This window comes from Diorhabda sublineata, chromosome 4 (assembly GCF_026230105.1).
Source record: "Diorhabda sublineata isolate icDioSubl1.1 chromosome 4, icDioSubl1.1, whole genome shotgun sequence".
Lineage (NCBI taxonomy): Eukaryota > Metazoa > Arthropoda > Insecta > Coleoptera > Chrysomelidae > Diorhabda > Diorhabda sublineata.
In genome coordinates this window covers 25,358-41,492 of record NC_079477.1, presented here as the reverse complement: position 1 = coordinate 41,492, position 16,135 = coordinate 25,358, and the positions used below count along the sequence as shown (strand labels likewise).

Here is a 16,135-nt window from a genome sequence, read left to right as displayed (position 1 = left end):
TACTGCAAGATGAGTGCACAATTTGGAAGGGACCATTGCAAAATTGCTTTGGTTAAGATATTGCAAACTATTGGATGGCACAGCATTAATTCGACACCATTAGAAGTTCTTACAGATTTGCTGGTGCATTATATAAGGCAGATCAGTAAAACTACAAATGATTTTACCACTGAATTTGGAAATACTGAAGCTAATCTAGACCACTTAGGACTTGCTTTTCAGGTAAATTTGTAAGTTGTTAGTTATGTTTAGTTTATGCTTATTGTAAATGAAAATAGCATCTCTGGAATAGATCAATTGTTTAAACATCTATTGTTACGAATGGACTGCAATTGTTTGTCTACAACATTTAACTGATTTCTTGTCCTTTTCAGTTTTCCTCTTGTATTTTTTACATTACACTTTAAATTTCAATCAATCTCTTTTAGATTTTAGGCAACTGCAAACAGTTGTTTGTTAATTATAGAATATTCTACTATTGTATGTGCTTCAATATTTTTTTATCCGTTGTAGTATTTTCCTGTTTCCAAGTTTAAATGTAGTGCTTTAGCATGTTTATTACTTTTGGTCATTTCTACTTCTTATCATTATTATTGATCAGAAGTCTTCATTAGGTACATTATCTAGTTAACTCTCCATTTTATTGAGATAGTATAATAACTGCTTTAATTTTATTATCTGGCATTCTTTCACTTTATTTCATATCTCTTTTATTTATCAATGTAAAATAATGTTAATCAACGGAGCCAAACTTATTATTTTTTTATTTTGGTTTATTTATATTTATAGTATTTCTGTTTTAATTTATAATATGCCTTTTTAGGAAATGGGAATTAATTTAAATGATTTAAGTGAATATGTGACGTACGTTAATTTTTGTCCGCCAGCTCAACCGGTTCCAAAATTTCCATTACCTAAAGAGGATAATTTGAATTTCTTAAAACCAGGTAGTCAAGAGGTTGTAACAAGACCAGTTCACATCCATGAACATATGCCACCAATGTTTCCACTACTAGAAGGTAAATAATAAACTTTTTCTATAATTGTTCAATAAGTAATTAATTCGAAAATCTTGTTTGAAGAACATTATCTTTATTTCAATAATCCTCAAATACGGACGTTTCTTATTACATATTGTGCTAATTCTATAAGATCGATATAAAAGATGAATGACAACTTATATTTTAATATTTGGAAGAAATAAATAGGAAGGTCATTATTTGTACAATGCTCTTAACATATATGTTTCCATTTATAGAAGCTGAAATTAAAGTAGAAGAAAATGAGATCATCAAAAATGATACGATTGACGAAAATGTAACCTCTAGTACACCACAATTCAAGAAACCATCAGAAGTATTGCCGGAATTTCGTCGACCAAAGAGAGAGGATGAAGGTGGACGTCCAACACGTGAAATTAGTAGTGTAATGATGACAACATCTGGTTTTTTATCGCCAGCTCGTGAAGGAAAACTTCCAGAAGCTAAAGCTCCACTTCCTCCTCCTCCTCCACCACCCGTTGAAACTCAACCACAGCCACCGCTTGCACCTCCAGTCTCAATCGGCGGCTCGGTTCATCCTGCATCCTTTAATGAAGCTACAAATAAGAAGAAAATGGAAAAAAGGGAGAAAAAGATGAATAAGGTATATTTGGGTAAAGTATTAATTTGCATTATTTACTGTTATTTGTTTACATTTCAGGAACTGTTCAAACCTGGGATGGAAGAAAAAATTGTCAAGAAGCATGCTTCCATGAAAGATGTGGTAAAGATGAAGAAAAAAGCAGCAGCTGCAGCAGCAGTAGCTAGCAATCACCAGTCGAATCTATCTGCTTCAAACCTATTACCAAATGTGCCATTACCATTTTTCCAACCTCCTAGGTTATCAGAAATTAAAGTAAGTCCTGTACCTCCCCAAAAAATATTTAGAGAAACTCCCGACAAGACATTGGCTGCTGCCAAGGCAAAAACTGAAAAGTTCAATACTACAATAACTCCAATTCCCATTAAAACAACAAATTCTTCAGTGTCTCAAATGACAATACAACAAGTAGAAAAATTATTCAATGAACCCGACAGAAAGAAAATTAACATATTGAGGAAAATTTCAAATGTAAAAGAAAATAAATCAAAAAAAGAAAACAAGCAAAGTACGATCGTCGACGAAGGAACTGACATAGTAAATAAAATCAGTCTCTCAAGTGATATAACTATTGAACCAATACCAATGAGAAAAGGTAATAGTCCCCATAGTACTTATTTTGATGATGGTTCTCCTCCGGGTACACCAACTAAACCTAGAACGCCAGATATTATGTTACATCATCAACATCATCCTAACCCTCCTCTACAAAAAGAAAAGAGGAAAAAGAAAGAACCGAAGCCCAAAATTAAGAAACCAAGAAAATCCCAACATCGTCCAATGTTTACCGAATCTGAATTAATGGATATAATAGTAAATAGACCTAAAACCCCCGAAGCTCATCAAATGCGAAGTCAGTTACCTCCACACATGGGAATGCCTGCAATGCCGTTCCCATTTTTGGCAAATTTTGGTGGTCCCGGTTTAATACCCTCTCAATTAACTACTCCAATGTTTCCATTTTCGCATCTAGGCGGAATGCCGAATTTTGGTAAAAATCCTTACTTTCCTTCTCATTTACCTTCCCAGATGGATGTTAGTCCAGCACTACAAACTAAAGTCAAAGAAACAAAAGATGCTAAAGGACTGCCACCTGTACTTGAGGTTAAGCAGCCACCACCACCTCTTCCTGTACCAGCTGAAGTATTACCTCAGCCTGCGTCTATCCCTCCTCCTTCTCCCCCGACTGCCTCAATTCAACAGCAACCAATACAAGTACCAGAGACTAGCTCCAGTACCTCTATATTAACACCTAGACCCAAAACTCCAGTACCTCTTGAAATCATACAAAAGAAAAATAAGGAACACAAGAAGGATAAAAAAGACAAAGTCAAAAAGAAAAATAAGAAAGATAAGCTCAAGGACAAAGAGGAGAAAAAGAAGATAAAGGACCTGAAGAAGGAAGGTAAAGATAAGGTAAATATATTTTTTTCAATAGTTGGTTTAATTGTAGATTCTTTATTATTTAGATCTTTGTAAAAAATTCTTGTTACCTTATTCAAGATTTTCAATACCTCTTATAAATACGTTTTGGGTCTCCTATTAATGGTGGGTTTTAATAATGGATGGGGTGCTATTATCGAGAATTTGTGATGTTATGTATTTATACTTTCTATGTATATTAATCAAAGATATATTCTTAGATATATTGTGGTGGAGACTATTCAATTTGAATTTTTTTAAGTAACGATTGAGGTTTGTTGATCTTTTCCCGAGGTAAAATAAACTCTTCCAAATATTCACTATGAGTTGTTAAAAATTCAATCTAATCATGTTTATTTTCAAGGTGAAACGAGAAAAGAAAATCAAGAAGAAAGATAGAGAAAAACTCGATAAAGAGAAAGAAAGATTAGAAATATCCGAGAATCCCTTAATACCTAAAATACTTCTTAAAGTAAATTCTCCATCGTCGAGACCAGAGACTCCTGAAAGGAAACTGAACATCAAACCAATAGTAAATAAAGACGATGACGACGAAGACAACATTCAAGTCCACGAAAAAAAGAGGGAACCTTCTCCTGGTGGTTTAGCAAAAATATCGGCGCTCGTTACAGGCCCGCCTAAACCTAAAAACACATTATCACCTATACCTCCAGCCGAAGAACCTCCACCTACACTGATGACTCCTAGAACACCAGGTAGACCTCGATTACATCCAATTAAACCGAAATCGACGCCGAAACCGAAGAAAATCGAACAACAGCAACAAGTATTTAAAAAAATCGATGAACATGGTAACGAAGTGTGGATATGTCCATCTTGTAGTCAACAAGATGACGGTAGACCTATGATCGGATGTGACGGTTGTGACGCTTGGTATCATTGGGTGTGCGTCGGCATACAAGTACCACCAGACGAAAATGAAAATTGGTATTGTAAACCTTGTTTGGCAAGGAAAAATGAGGATTTTCAAAGTGACAAAAAGAAAAAAAGAAAAAGGAAAGAAAAGAAAGAACACTGAAGTGAGTTGATATTCGGTGTGAGTTTACTTTTTTATTTTTAATGTTGAGAACTCGTTAATTTTATTATTATTATTATTATTAATTAGTTTATTTAAGACGCATATTATGTGACATGAAAAGTATGAACCTCTTAAAGTTGGTCAAGATTCATACAATGGTTAAAATAAAAAGTAAAAAATGGTAGGATATGAAGAATTTTTAAAGAAATTGGTTTGAGTTTTTTTTTCAGTCTCTTTAATCACTTTTAAAAAATATTTGAATATTATTATACAATCACTACTATATTGGAAGTAAAATTTTTTAGTAACTCTCACTACATTTTCATGAAATTTCAAAATAATTGATGGGTTATGAATTGTATATTCGTACTTTTTTAAATTTCTATATGTGTTCTCAATTTAGATATTTTGCATTTTAATTATTAATTTAATGAGAGTACAGTAGTAGATATTGTCAATTTCTTATGTTAAACAAGGTTTATTTTAATTATTTTTTTTAGTTTTACAAATTTTTATTGCAAGTGATTTACTAAGAATGGAAGGTCCATGTATGTTTTAAACCAAAGTATCAAGTGCAGTTTTTAGGCCAACTAAATAGGGATACAAGTCAATTTTTATTGTCTCATTCATTATCGATAAACATTATGAATATTTTGTTGTTATTGTGCTAATTTGTAAATCATAAACACTTTTTGTATATACCACCACATTGTACATAACTAAATGTAAAGCTATTCTTTATTCAATAATTCTACTGATTTATATTAAATTTAAAAATTACTTTAACTTTTTATCCAATATCACCCTTTATTTTGTCTTACAATTTTGGTATAAGGAAAAGTAAAATTTTATTATATGTTATATTGAGCTGATAAATTATTATACAATAAAGGTGATGCAATCCATAAAAACTTTCTATTATTTTATATGAACATATTAACCCTTGGGACAAAATATGGTAACATCCACATACGATATATAAAACATTTTAAATTCATTATAAACATTCAAAATAGGTGTTTATCCAAATCCATACGATTCACTTCACAATTATAGTAAACAATTCCAAACATTTCAAGAGCGTTGAATCTGGGGATTTTTTGGGTTTCATGACTTTCGTTTGTAATAAGATTAATCTCAATTGTTTTTTCGTGTTGGACACTTTGGCTAATGGAATATATGAAATATGGATATGGAGATTCTCCTTCATGGATGATAATATGTGAGTACAATTTTTTTACTCATTAAATTAAATTTCATTTTCTAACGACTGTAACGTTTTAATAAGACTTTGATAAAATTTTGTCTTATAAAAATATAAATTGAGCTATTTTCAAGGTAGCCGTTTAATATAGAGGTGTAATCGTGGGGGGATGCATTCTTATACTGGTTCAAAGAATACTCGTATTATTCTGTTGGAAATCTGTTCGGTTGTTTATTATAGTATTTTCTTTCCATGTTAATGATTGAGTTTATGTGCGGAATAATAGTATCCTTTATAAATTGCAAGATTTTTTCCAAACTCAATCATCTATGGAAAGTTTGCTTGTGTAAAATTTTCATTTTTGCTATCTCTACATCGATACCCTCTTCATTTGTTATGAATTTCCATTTTTATTTTCCGATTTGCGACTTGCAATTTTAATTGATGTCTGTATGTTCTATTACATGTTAAAAAATTTGAAATTTCTGTTTCTTAACAATTCCAATTAAAATTTAATAGAAAAATTTGATGTTGGTATTAGAAAAAAACGAAAATTGTTTCATTTCAAATATATACGTATTTTTTGAGAGACTAGGGACAAGGGTTAATCATTTTTAGATGCCTACGAATATTAATAAAAAAAGTGCTTATATTTTTTAATCTATTTAAATAATTAGCATTCTAATAACTATCTTTCATTACATAATAATCCCTACATATAAAAAAATTATCTTAAATTTGATTATAATATTTTGGAACTTGAAATAAATCTCAATAACATTATTTTAAATTCTACGTTCTTCAATTAATAAAAATTTTCATGTGCCTACCTGCAACCAATAATGTAATTACTAACTCGAAAAATGAAGATATGGCGTAGAAAGGTTAAAAGTAAATAGAGTCACAAACTATATATAGACGTTGCGTATGATATTTAAGATATCAAATGAGATGAATTTCAGTAACATTGTTTCAAATTCTACGATCCTTAATTAATAAAAAAATTTTCATGTACCTGTAATCACTAATTAAAGTACTAATTCGAAAAACGAAAGTATGTCGGAAAACAGTAAAAGTATACAGATTCCCAAAAGGAAATTACTATTATTAGCTGCCCATAACCATAACCTCTACTTATATAGCCATTTAATAATATAAGTTATTGTGAATTGTAATAATTAAATCAAGGCCATGTTTTATTGTATGTATTATATCTTTTATCACTAATTATTTAAAACTTTCTTAGAAATATTATTAAAAATATATCTTGCTTTATATTGCTTTATTTATTTTATCTTTGAAAACACTATTTTATTCAATATGGAAATTATATAACAAAATATGCAATATTTAATTACTTATTATTTAATGAATCAAAACTTTACCTCTTCTCAGTTCATTGACCACTTTCGAATTCTTTGCGAATGTCTAGACTTGTTTTTGACTTGCGCACTGTGAATGTTGAAGTCACAAGCTTTAAACAATGCATTTAATTATTTAGATAATGAAACTTTGACAGTATTACAAATTCGGGCAGACATATTTGATGCTAAATTTTCTATTCATAAAATTTCGTGTAATTTTGTTTTCAATTGTGAAGTGAAAACTATTTTGTTATTGATATAGGTAAGATATAATTCTCTTTATGTAAAAATTAACGAGATTTGTCCAATTAAAGTTTCCAGGAAAATGAACGATTTCAGTGTATTACATTTTATGGAATGCTAAGGTTTTATTATTATTTTTTTAATATCTTCAAACTAATTAAAATTAAGCATATTCTTCAGATAATTTGAAATTGTGTGAATCATTAATTTACTTATAAACATTAAACAAACGATAATCTAAAATATAGCATCAAAAAGTTCGTTGCCCTTGTCTGTCTAGACAGCATGTCGGCCATCTTTGTAGATCGACGCAATTATTGGTCACGTCAAATCTTTTCAACTGTAATGTGTTTTTTCATATAAAAATATATATGGATATTAATATTAAAACACCTTATTTCGATTGTAGTACAAAATAGTTATTATTAGATAAATAAAATACAGAGATACAGGATCTGTTTAATAACGACAAAAAAATCTTTCGATTTCTAGTTTTAAAAATGTGACTAATGTTGAAAATTTTTATTATAACCTTTTAAAATTTTCAAAATATCGATAGAAAGTAGTTTTTATTTTAAAATTTTCGTGAAACGGATTTAAAATAAACATTAAAAGTGATTTGTTTTTCTTTGATGTTCGTATTCGTGGCGTGTTTCCACTAATCCGATAAAAAATTTTCCGTGTTTTAATACAATATTGTTTTATGAAAATTATGGATACCCGAAAAATTCTCAAATACCAAGATGGTCATTTCCTCATTTGTGAACTGGTGAGTGAGTTTTTGTCTTATTTATTTGATTTTAAATTTACTACCTAAAATATTTCTTGTCATTTGGTCTCAGATTATGGAGTGAAAACTATTTTCTTTTGTATATCGGTAATATGCGGCCATTCTTTTGGTTTTGGAAGTTTCAAGTGCATTAAACTAGGGATCCTTTAATAAAACAAACTCAATCTAATCGTTTTTCACATATTTTTTTTGATTGATAGATACTCAATACATAATTAGCTAAAGAGTTGTTACTAAACTAATAATTGAATTTTCTGTTTCATAGAAAACTTTCCAAATTAAGGTTTCAAATATTTTTTTTCTGGTATTTGTTCGTCTTGTTCAATAATTGGTCGGTATATATAAGAGAAAATTATTTGTTGTTTGAATTCAGTGCTTAGCTGCTTTAATATCTTTCAAAATTCCTCCAAAGTATTTAGCCCATCTTTTAATTTTTCTTGTGAATCAATTGAGGACTCTTCTCTCGTTGTCTCTGATATAAGGTACTCTGTAATTAACTGTGTCCTCTCGTGTTTTTTTGTTCTATTGGTAAAAATTTCTTAATTCTTTTTTTTTTTAAACTTGATGGTAAATGAAACTTTTCACAGAGTTGACTTTAGTTTCCGTGTAAAATTCAACTAATTTTGGTATACACCGTATTATGAATAAACTCTGAATTTGTGCACACTTTGTGCACTAGAAACAACTGAATTATAACATGTAACTCACCCTATACACATGATCTGCTGTCCAAAATGTCCATATCAAATCAAGTTAATTGTCAATAAATCAATAATAAAAGTATTCTTATTACGATCAAGTAATGCTATTTCTCAATAGTCCTTAATAAAAGTGTTGTACACTTTTTCAAAAATAGACATTTCAGAGTTTGCAAAAATACCCAAAATTATTTTTAGTATACTGATAGTTTCGTTCTGTCGATGTCGGTATTTAGTTAAAAGAATTTATTATTTTATGACGGACTTCCTTTTTCTTATTTGAGGGTTTGCAGCTTTATTATACTTTTATTGGTGCCGAAATGTAAAATTATTTATTTTCAAGGAACATCACGTTCAATTGAACCTTTTTTGATCCTTTCATGTTTATTATTTTACAAAATTTTATATCCTCTCAATTGTTATTTAAGAAAGATAACCGCCCGATACTTTTATGATCGTTGGGAAAATTCAAATTCATAGTATCAACATTACATTGTCTTTTTTCTATTTTATTATCGATAAACATTCAAAATTAGCACAAGATGACAAAAATTTTTTGATTTGTCATATATGTTTTAAAAATGCCCAAAATTAGGTATTTGTTTTTCACAACATCATTTTTAGTTCTTTTCATAAATTCCCGGCTATATTTGTTCGAACTTTTCGATAAATTCAAGTGTAATGTGTCTAAATTCTACGTTGACCAAGCAAATAATATCTTTATTTGAAATTACTTGTAATCATTAAATGAAAATAAGGTTTTAAAACAAAGTAGTAGGAAAAACTAAGATGTGAAAGTACAAACAATACCGATAAAGTTTGATATAAAGCGGGGTTTCCTCAAATTTCCCGAATTATTATGGAGGTGTATCTTTACATGGAAAATAACCATTTTCTTCTCTATAATTTGAATGAATTTTTATAAAAACTGAAACACATTATGATGTTTCAAATACGGGGTAGCGCGAAAAACAAATTTGGTGTAATCTTAGTGGTAATCATCTAAAACGAGCTTCCCGTTTATGAATTTTCCGAAAATTATTACAGATACTTTCCAATATACGTGTCGACCCAATAAATGTGTTTCGAACAATTTTACCATATTTTCGTAAGTTATTGAAATAAAAATGATGCGAAAACTTTTTTTCTGATACTAAGATAGGGACGAGGACCTCATGATATTTTTGAAAAATTTTCAAATCACAGCATAAACATTATACTATCATTCTTTTACTATTATGTTTTGAAATATAATTGCTAATCATCCTGTATATTCGGCAACACCAATGTTACTCTTGTGCTCCATTCTTTCAATTTAAAACAAAATCACTCAAGATGTATTATGATATAAGAACCAATTATTATGAGATTTGTCAAAAACTAATGAAATAAATGAAATTATTGAAATTTTTCTTTTTTTATTTATCATGGAAATTTCCTTTCGGCGAACCTACACGATGATAAACGAAATTATATTATAATTTCAAAAGATGCCAGATCTGAAGGCTAGGAAGGTTATTCGTATTATGCTTTTGGAATACAAAGTTTGCTTTCTAGCTTCCACAGCCTTAAGTTTTGACGGTTTATTTTTCAAAATGTTGGATTTTCTCAATTTAATAACCACAAACCAATTACCTATTATGAGAAGTTTAAAGAAATAATGAAATAATTTTTGGTTTAGATTTTTAGCACTAGCAACGCCATCTTTACAGAGAAGCTCATACTGAGCTTATTTTAATATTAATTTCTACTATTTCGTATGTCTCGGCTCCATAGAGATATTACCAATCTATAATATCTCTATGCTCGGCTCTCGACTTTTTGTCACCTATTTACAAAACTGAAAGGAAGATGGCGTCCGCTATTTTCACACTAATTTTTTTCATTAAAACTAAAGTTGTATCGGAGTGTAGAAACATATTTTTTATTGAGTTAATAAGTTAATTATGAAGAAAATATAAATAGATAAGTCTAAAAATTGAAAAACACTCTTCGAACTGTTGATGATGGTCGAATACCCAATAGTGCCACCTCTTATTGAAAAGTTGTATTTCATTACTTTTCAGTAGAAAATATTTTTTTTAAGTGCCCACGTCTCTTTGTATCCGATATAAAATTATATTGATATACAGGGTGTGCCAATGCTGCTAAAAAGTTGAATATTAGGGATTCATTTTAAAACGTATCAAAAACATTTTTTCTCAGATGTCTTTGAGGTCCATAATTTGAAATTATTTCGAACAAGCGAAACATAATTTAAAAAAAAATGAGGTTGAGGTTTTTTTTTTAGTTTTTTGAGTGGTGGGGGTAAATTTATGTGATAATCGTAGGTAAATAAAAGAACGCTCTGTACTTAATTCAACTAGACATTACAACAAAAACTTAAATGACAAAAAGTAATGTCCATGGAAATAGATTAAATAAATTGCTTAACGGAAATTTTGAAAAAAAAACGTATAATAATTATGTATTATAATTATTTGCTTTCGTATTAACGTTCAAGTTATTTTTCAAACAATTTTAACAAATGGAAGGTTTGAATTTATTTTTTTTGTTTCAGGTGTTTGTGCGCGATTCGACGCGAAATTTTAACCCGTTAACGAAACGAAAAATATATAGTGTGCGAATCGATAAAGCGGTATGCCAAAAGGTAGGTGATTGTTGAATAAATAACAAAAAAACATATTTCTTCAATTTTTGTAACAAATTAAATATGTATTTTAAACTACAAATATATGTGTTTCTAAAATGGAAATGCTGCTGCATCAGGAATATATAAATACATGGAAAATTCTATTTTCTATTATCGTTTTTCTGTGTCACGTTTCTTTCCAAAACTTAACCTGTCTGAAAAAAATTTTTTATGTAATAAATTTTTTATAAATTAAATGTAAAACAATTTTACATCAAATAGGAATCAAACTTGTGTGAAAAATCAAGTTTTCCAATCTTCATATCGACAGCTATTTCATTTGTTATAAATTTTCGTCTTTCTTTCCCAAACTGGACCTGAAATTTAAAAATATAAAATGTTGTAAACTTCGGATCTGTGGATTACTTTGATAATTGATTGATAAAATTATTATACACTATTTTGTTCTTATGCAGAAATTGATAAAATTGAATTTTTCGAAACTAATATTCCATATTTTTAATGATCATTTGAAAAAAAAAATCATTTTTTGGACTATTTGATCATATAAGCGACTTGGAAAAATTTTTCAAAGTTATTATACATCGTTTTTTTCTAAAACAAATTTTTATAAAATTGAATTTTTCGAAACTAATATTCCATATTTTTAATAATCATTTGAAAAAAAATCATTTTATGGACTATTTTATCATATAAGCGACTTGGAAAAATTTTTCAAAGTTATTATACATCGTTTTTTTCTAAAACAAATTTTTATAAAATTGAATTTTTCGAAACTAAAATTCCATGTTTTTAATAATCATTTGAGAAAAAAAATCATTTTCTGGACTATTTTATCATATAAGCGACTTGGAAAAATTTTTCAAACGTAAATTATTTCTAATTTATATCATTAAAAAAACAATGAATCTATTCATTTTTAATATTCTCTGGTGAAGTTAACAGAAGAAAGTATGTATGTAATAATAATAAATACCTTTCGCGAAATGGAAATTTTCCCAAGTCCATCAAATAGGAATCTAACTTGTGTGAAAAATTAAGTTTCCCAATCTTCATATCGACAGCTACTTCATTTGTATAAATTTTCATCCTTCTTTTCCATTTTCGACTTAAAAACTTGAAATTTGAAGATATTAAATCATGTGATAAATATCTAACTTAAACTCCGAAACATTTAATTAAATTATAAAATTATTATACACTGTTTGTTTTCAATATAGAATATTATAAAATTGAATTTTTGAAAGCTAGAATTTTAATATTCTCTATTAATTTTTAGGAGAAACGGTCTTGGTGTTCAGAATTTTGAACCTTTCACCACAAAAATACTAAGAAGAATGAAAAATGCCCCACCCCATATGTTCTGATCGGTTTGTTGGGATTGGCTACATCTTTCGAACCCTTGTTTTGATTGGCCGAGAACAAAGTTGGGTGAAGTAATAAGGGACTCTCTTATAAATACGTCGTTTCTCTCAGTTATAGGTCATTCCATTATAGATTTTCGCGCCGCTTAAGCTTACGTTGTAACTTATTATTAAAAATCCTTTTGAATATTATTGTGAATTGTGAAGTGCATCATTTACAAATGTAAGTAATTTCTGTCTTTTCTATTTTCATTTTTGTATTATTGATGTTTAATATTTTTGTGAATATAAAATTTATTTATTTTTATTTTTGAATTTATTTTTTAAATTATATTCTGGTTATATTTTTATCTTTTGGACTTGTGATATTTTAAAATTGTTTTTTTTTCTTTAATTTTTTTTTCAATCTTCAATTATTTTCTTATATTTAAATTTCAAGTGTAATTTTGTGGATATATGTTAAATTTTCACTTTATAATTATTCCAGATTTTCAATTGTTACTCTGAAATTAGTTATTCATCGTTACTGTATTCTTGCATAAATTTTATTTCCCGTAGAAGATCTTGTCATCTTCGTTTTGAGTTCTTATAATATTTTTCATTATATCTGTATGAAATTTCTAAAATTTCTAACTAAACCATCATTCGAATTTATTAAAATTTATTATTTTCTTGTATCCAAATCCAGAAGTAAATTCACAAATTCAAAATTTTCTCGTAATTCAGTAATTGTCTCATACTGCATGTTTAATATCTTTTTTTTTTATTTTTGAGAGGTGGTTGTTATAGAAACGTTCAATTTGATTTTTATAGTTTTCTCCGTCCAAGATTGATTGGTAAAAAATTCCCTATGTTGAGTTTAATTTCTATGGTTTCTATTTTTTCTACTAATGTTTAAAATTTATCTGAATATGAATAATTAGAATGGTCGACAAAAAAAATGTTTTTGTAGTAACACAAGAATGAATAGCATATTGTGATAAAATGGAAAATATGAAAAAAATAAATAAAATAAATAATTGTAACACGTAAGTTACGTTTTTAAGTTACATTTTCAGAATCATATTCATTTGTAAAATATTTAAAATATTGAAAAAAATAATTTCACGTTTTTTAAATCTTGTATATCGACAATATTTATAGTTTACATCTAGTAAACATGCTTCACATCTATTGAAAACAAAAATTTCAAAAAAAATCCCTTTCAATATTATAGCTCTACTTTTTCCTTTTATGTTTGAAAAACAAACCGTAATCACCCATGTCAGACGCGAATAGAGATGATGAATTTTCAATGACATTCGAGCACTAAGGGATTTGTAGGCGTACCCTCACTACACTTACAAATGCATTTCACGGTATAAGTTTCTGCGTAGTCATCGTCCGGCAATTTTCTTATTTGTGGCTCAATAAAAATACCTTCCCTTAATTTGACATCGCCAACTGGCGAAAAATTTTTGGTATTTGAATCTATCACGTGCTAAATCTTTCAGCGATTTCACGATAAATTCTCCACAAATATAGCAAAATTTGTGAATGTGAAATTTTGCAACCGCGGTGCGTTTGACTCTACAATTTCGTCTTTATAATCACTTTTTGCACTGTGAACAGAAGAGAACCGCTTACCATGAAACTCAACAAAATACTAATTTTTAATGTTATTTTTATGTTTATTCTGAATAATACAGTTCAGGTACTTTTTCGGCCATAAAATTTACCGATTTTATAAAATTATCTACCTGCTAGTCAATAAAAATGAATATTTTTTTTATTATTAGAGGGGTATTTCCATTTAAAAAAATAATGTCCACCTGTGTTACGAAATTCTTGTCGACCATTGTTATTATACATAAAAATTTAGGGATATAACATAAAATATTGGGGTGCAGTAAGTTTTATTTTTATATAAATGAGGGTAATGAATTAATTAAAAGGCTCTGTAATGACGATAAATAGCGACTTGTGATTAATTGATCCGAGAATTAACTTTGGACGAAATGCTGCGTTTCTTTACTGACAGGCCATTCTGGATTTTGAGCTGCTGGTGCTGGTACTTGTTTGATTTGTAGGTGCATAGTCAGTCGTCTGGTGACGTCTCGTTTCGAAGGTTAGCAGTTTTCAGCCGGTCTATAGTTTCCATTTTTCTATTGCGCGGATTTGAAGATGATGGAAGTTTTTTTATCATCATTTGTCGTAATATTTATCGTAGGGCATAGCATGTGAAACGAGTTTTTTATCATGTCGTGGCGTGAAAAACGTGACTAGGATCTTGGAATAAAATCTGAAAAACGGTCGAAGGATGAAAAATGTCGTGAATGAGGGAGGGTGTACCTGTTTAATGCATTTTTTACGCGAAATGAATTAATTAAAAGATTAAAGACGATAAATAGCGGCTTGTGATAAATAAATCCCAGAATAGCTTTGGACGAAATATGGCGGATCGCAGAAGAAACTTAACCATCTATCGTTGACATAGCTGAAGTTTTCTTTCAAATATTAGAGAAATTTGGGATTTATATTAGACAGATTAAATTTCTATCAACAATTTACCTCTCAAATTATGTTGAAATAAATTTGAAAATAAGTTTTATATTCACAAAGCTCATAAACGATCCAGGTCCTATTTTTTTATGCACGCACATAATTGCGACAGAGTAATAATTGTTAGCGTTGTTCCTTCCAAAACTAATACATGTTCATTAACTTGGCAAATTAGTAATTTGCTTTTGGTAATAAATAATCATCGCAATAATTTTCCAATCAAGACTTTGATTAGACTAGAGAATAAATCGTGGGGTGCATGAAATTTCTATCAACAATCCAACCGCTCGTATTACGTCACACCAGTATTTTTTACACAGTACACACAGATTTCTTTATGACCTACTATTTTGTTAATATTAATTATTAATCAAAGTTATCTTTTTCAAGAGATTTGTCAGATTTAATCTTTCATTTTTAATTTTTAAAACTTTTATTATTATTCACACAATCATTAATTGATTAACTTGGAATATATACTCAGAAGGCATTAGGATCTGTCTCTGAAGCAACCAATGACAAAACTAGGCAGTTATGATAATTAATTACAATATTCAATTTGAGGCCTCAATAACTGCATCCATATATACATATATATATTAAATAAAGATGCACTATCTTACGGTTCGGTCTAATCAAGGGTTAAATTTCGACTAGTTACTTAGGATCTAGCTAATTATTTTTCAACCTCGATACGTTTCTTACATAATTCTTAAATAATTCAAATCATTTTATTCAAGTTTTTAAGATTTGTCCTCAAGACATTCACCAAAAAATAATTAGTTAGATGCTAGATATCGAGCTAAACACACTATGTAAAATTTCGCAGCTAAAAATTTATAAATAATTAAAAAGATTTTTATAAAGAACTATTTCTTGACTTGAAACAGATTTATTAATGCTCTGTTGCATTTATGAATAACTTACTGTGTCTACTTTCTACTCAATTATTATCTGGCTTTCATCACATTTTTTACATTATGATTATTTTTTATTTTCAATGAAACTTTTCAGTTTTTCCTTATTTTTTCAAGGCTTGAAAATATGATCGATTAGTAAAATTTTGTAATGAATCGTACTCTTAAAAATTTGTTAGGTGGTTAGGTCTCAATTCCAAGAACACAAACACACATACACAAGATAGGAGGGATAAATTAAATTATCTTTATTAAACAT

At 28.6% G+C, this 16,135-nt stretch overlaps 1 protein-coding gene across 1 annotated transcript; it reads left to right on the top strand.

Annotated features, from left to right (window-relative positions):
• Positions 1–9: 9 nt before the first annotated feature.
• Positions 10–5,002, top strand: LOC130442454 (transcription initiation factor TFIID subunit 3). Its single transcript, XM_056776574.1, has 6 exons — positions 10–222; positions 824–1,019; positions 1,259–1,644; positions 1,702–3,057; positions 3,428–4,103; positions 4,603–5,002. The coding sequence occupies exons 1-5, from the start codon at positions 10–12 to the stop codon at positions 4,100–4,102; spliced, it is 2,826 nt and encodes a 941-aa protein (XP_056632552.1). The 3' UTR covers position 4,103; positions 4,603–5,002.
• Positions 5,003–16,135: the final 11,133 nt, after the last annotated feature.

Excerpts from the sequence above, each read along its gene's own strand:
- LOC130442454 (XM_056776574.1), top strand. The coding sequence starts at position 10 with ATGAGTGCACAATTTGGAAGGGACCATTGCAAAATTGCTTTGGTTAAG. Across the intron at positions 1,020-1,258 it reads AATGTTTCCACTACTAGAAG|AAGCTGAAATTAAAGTAGAA; the intron begins GTAAATAATAAA and ends TTCCATTTATAG. Across the intron at positions 3,058-3,427 it reads AGAAGGAAGGTAAAGATAAG|GTGAAACGAGAAAAGAAAAT; the intron begins GTAAATATATTT and ends TTTATTTTCAAG.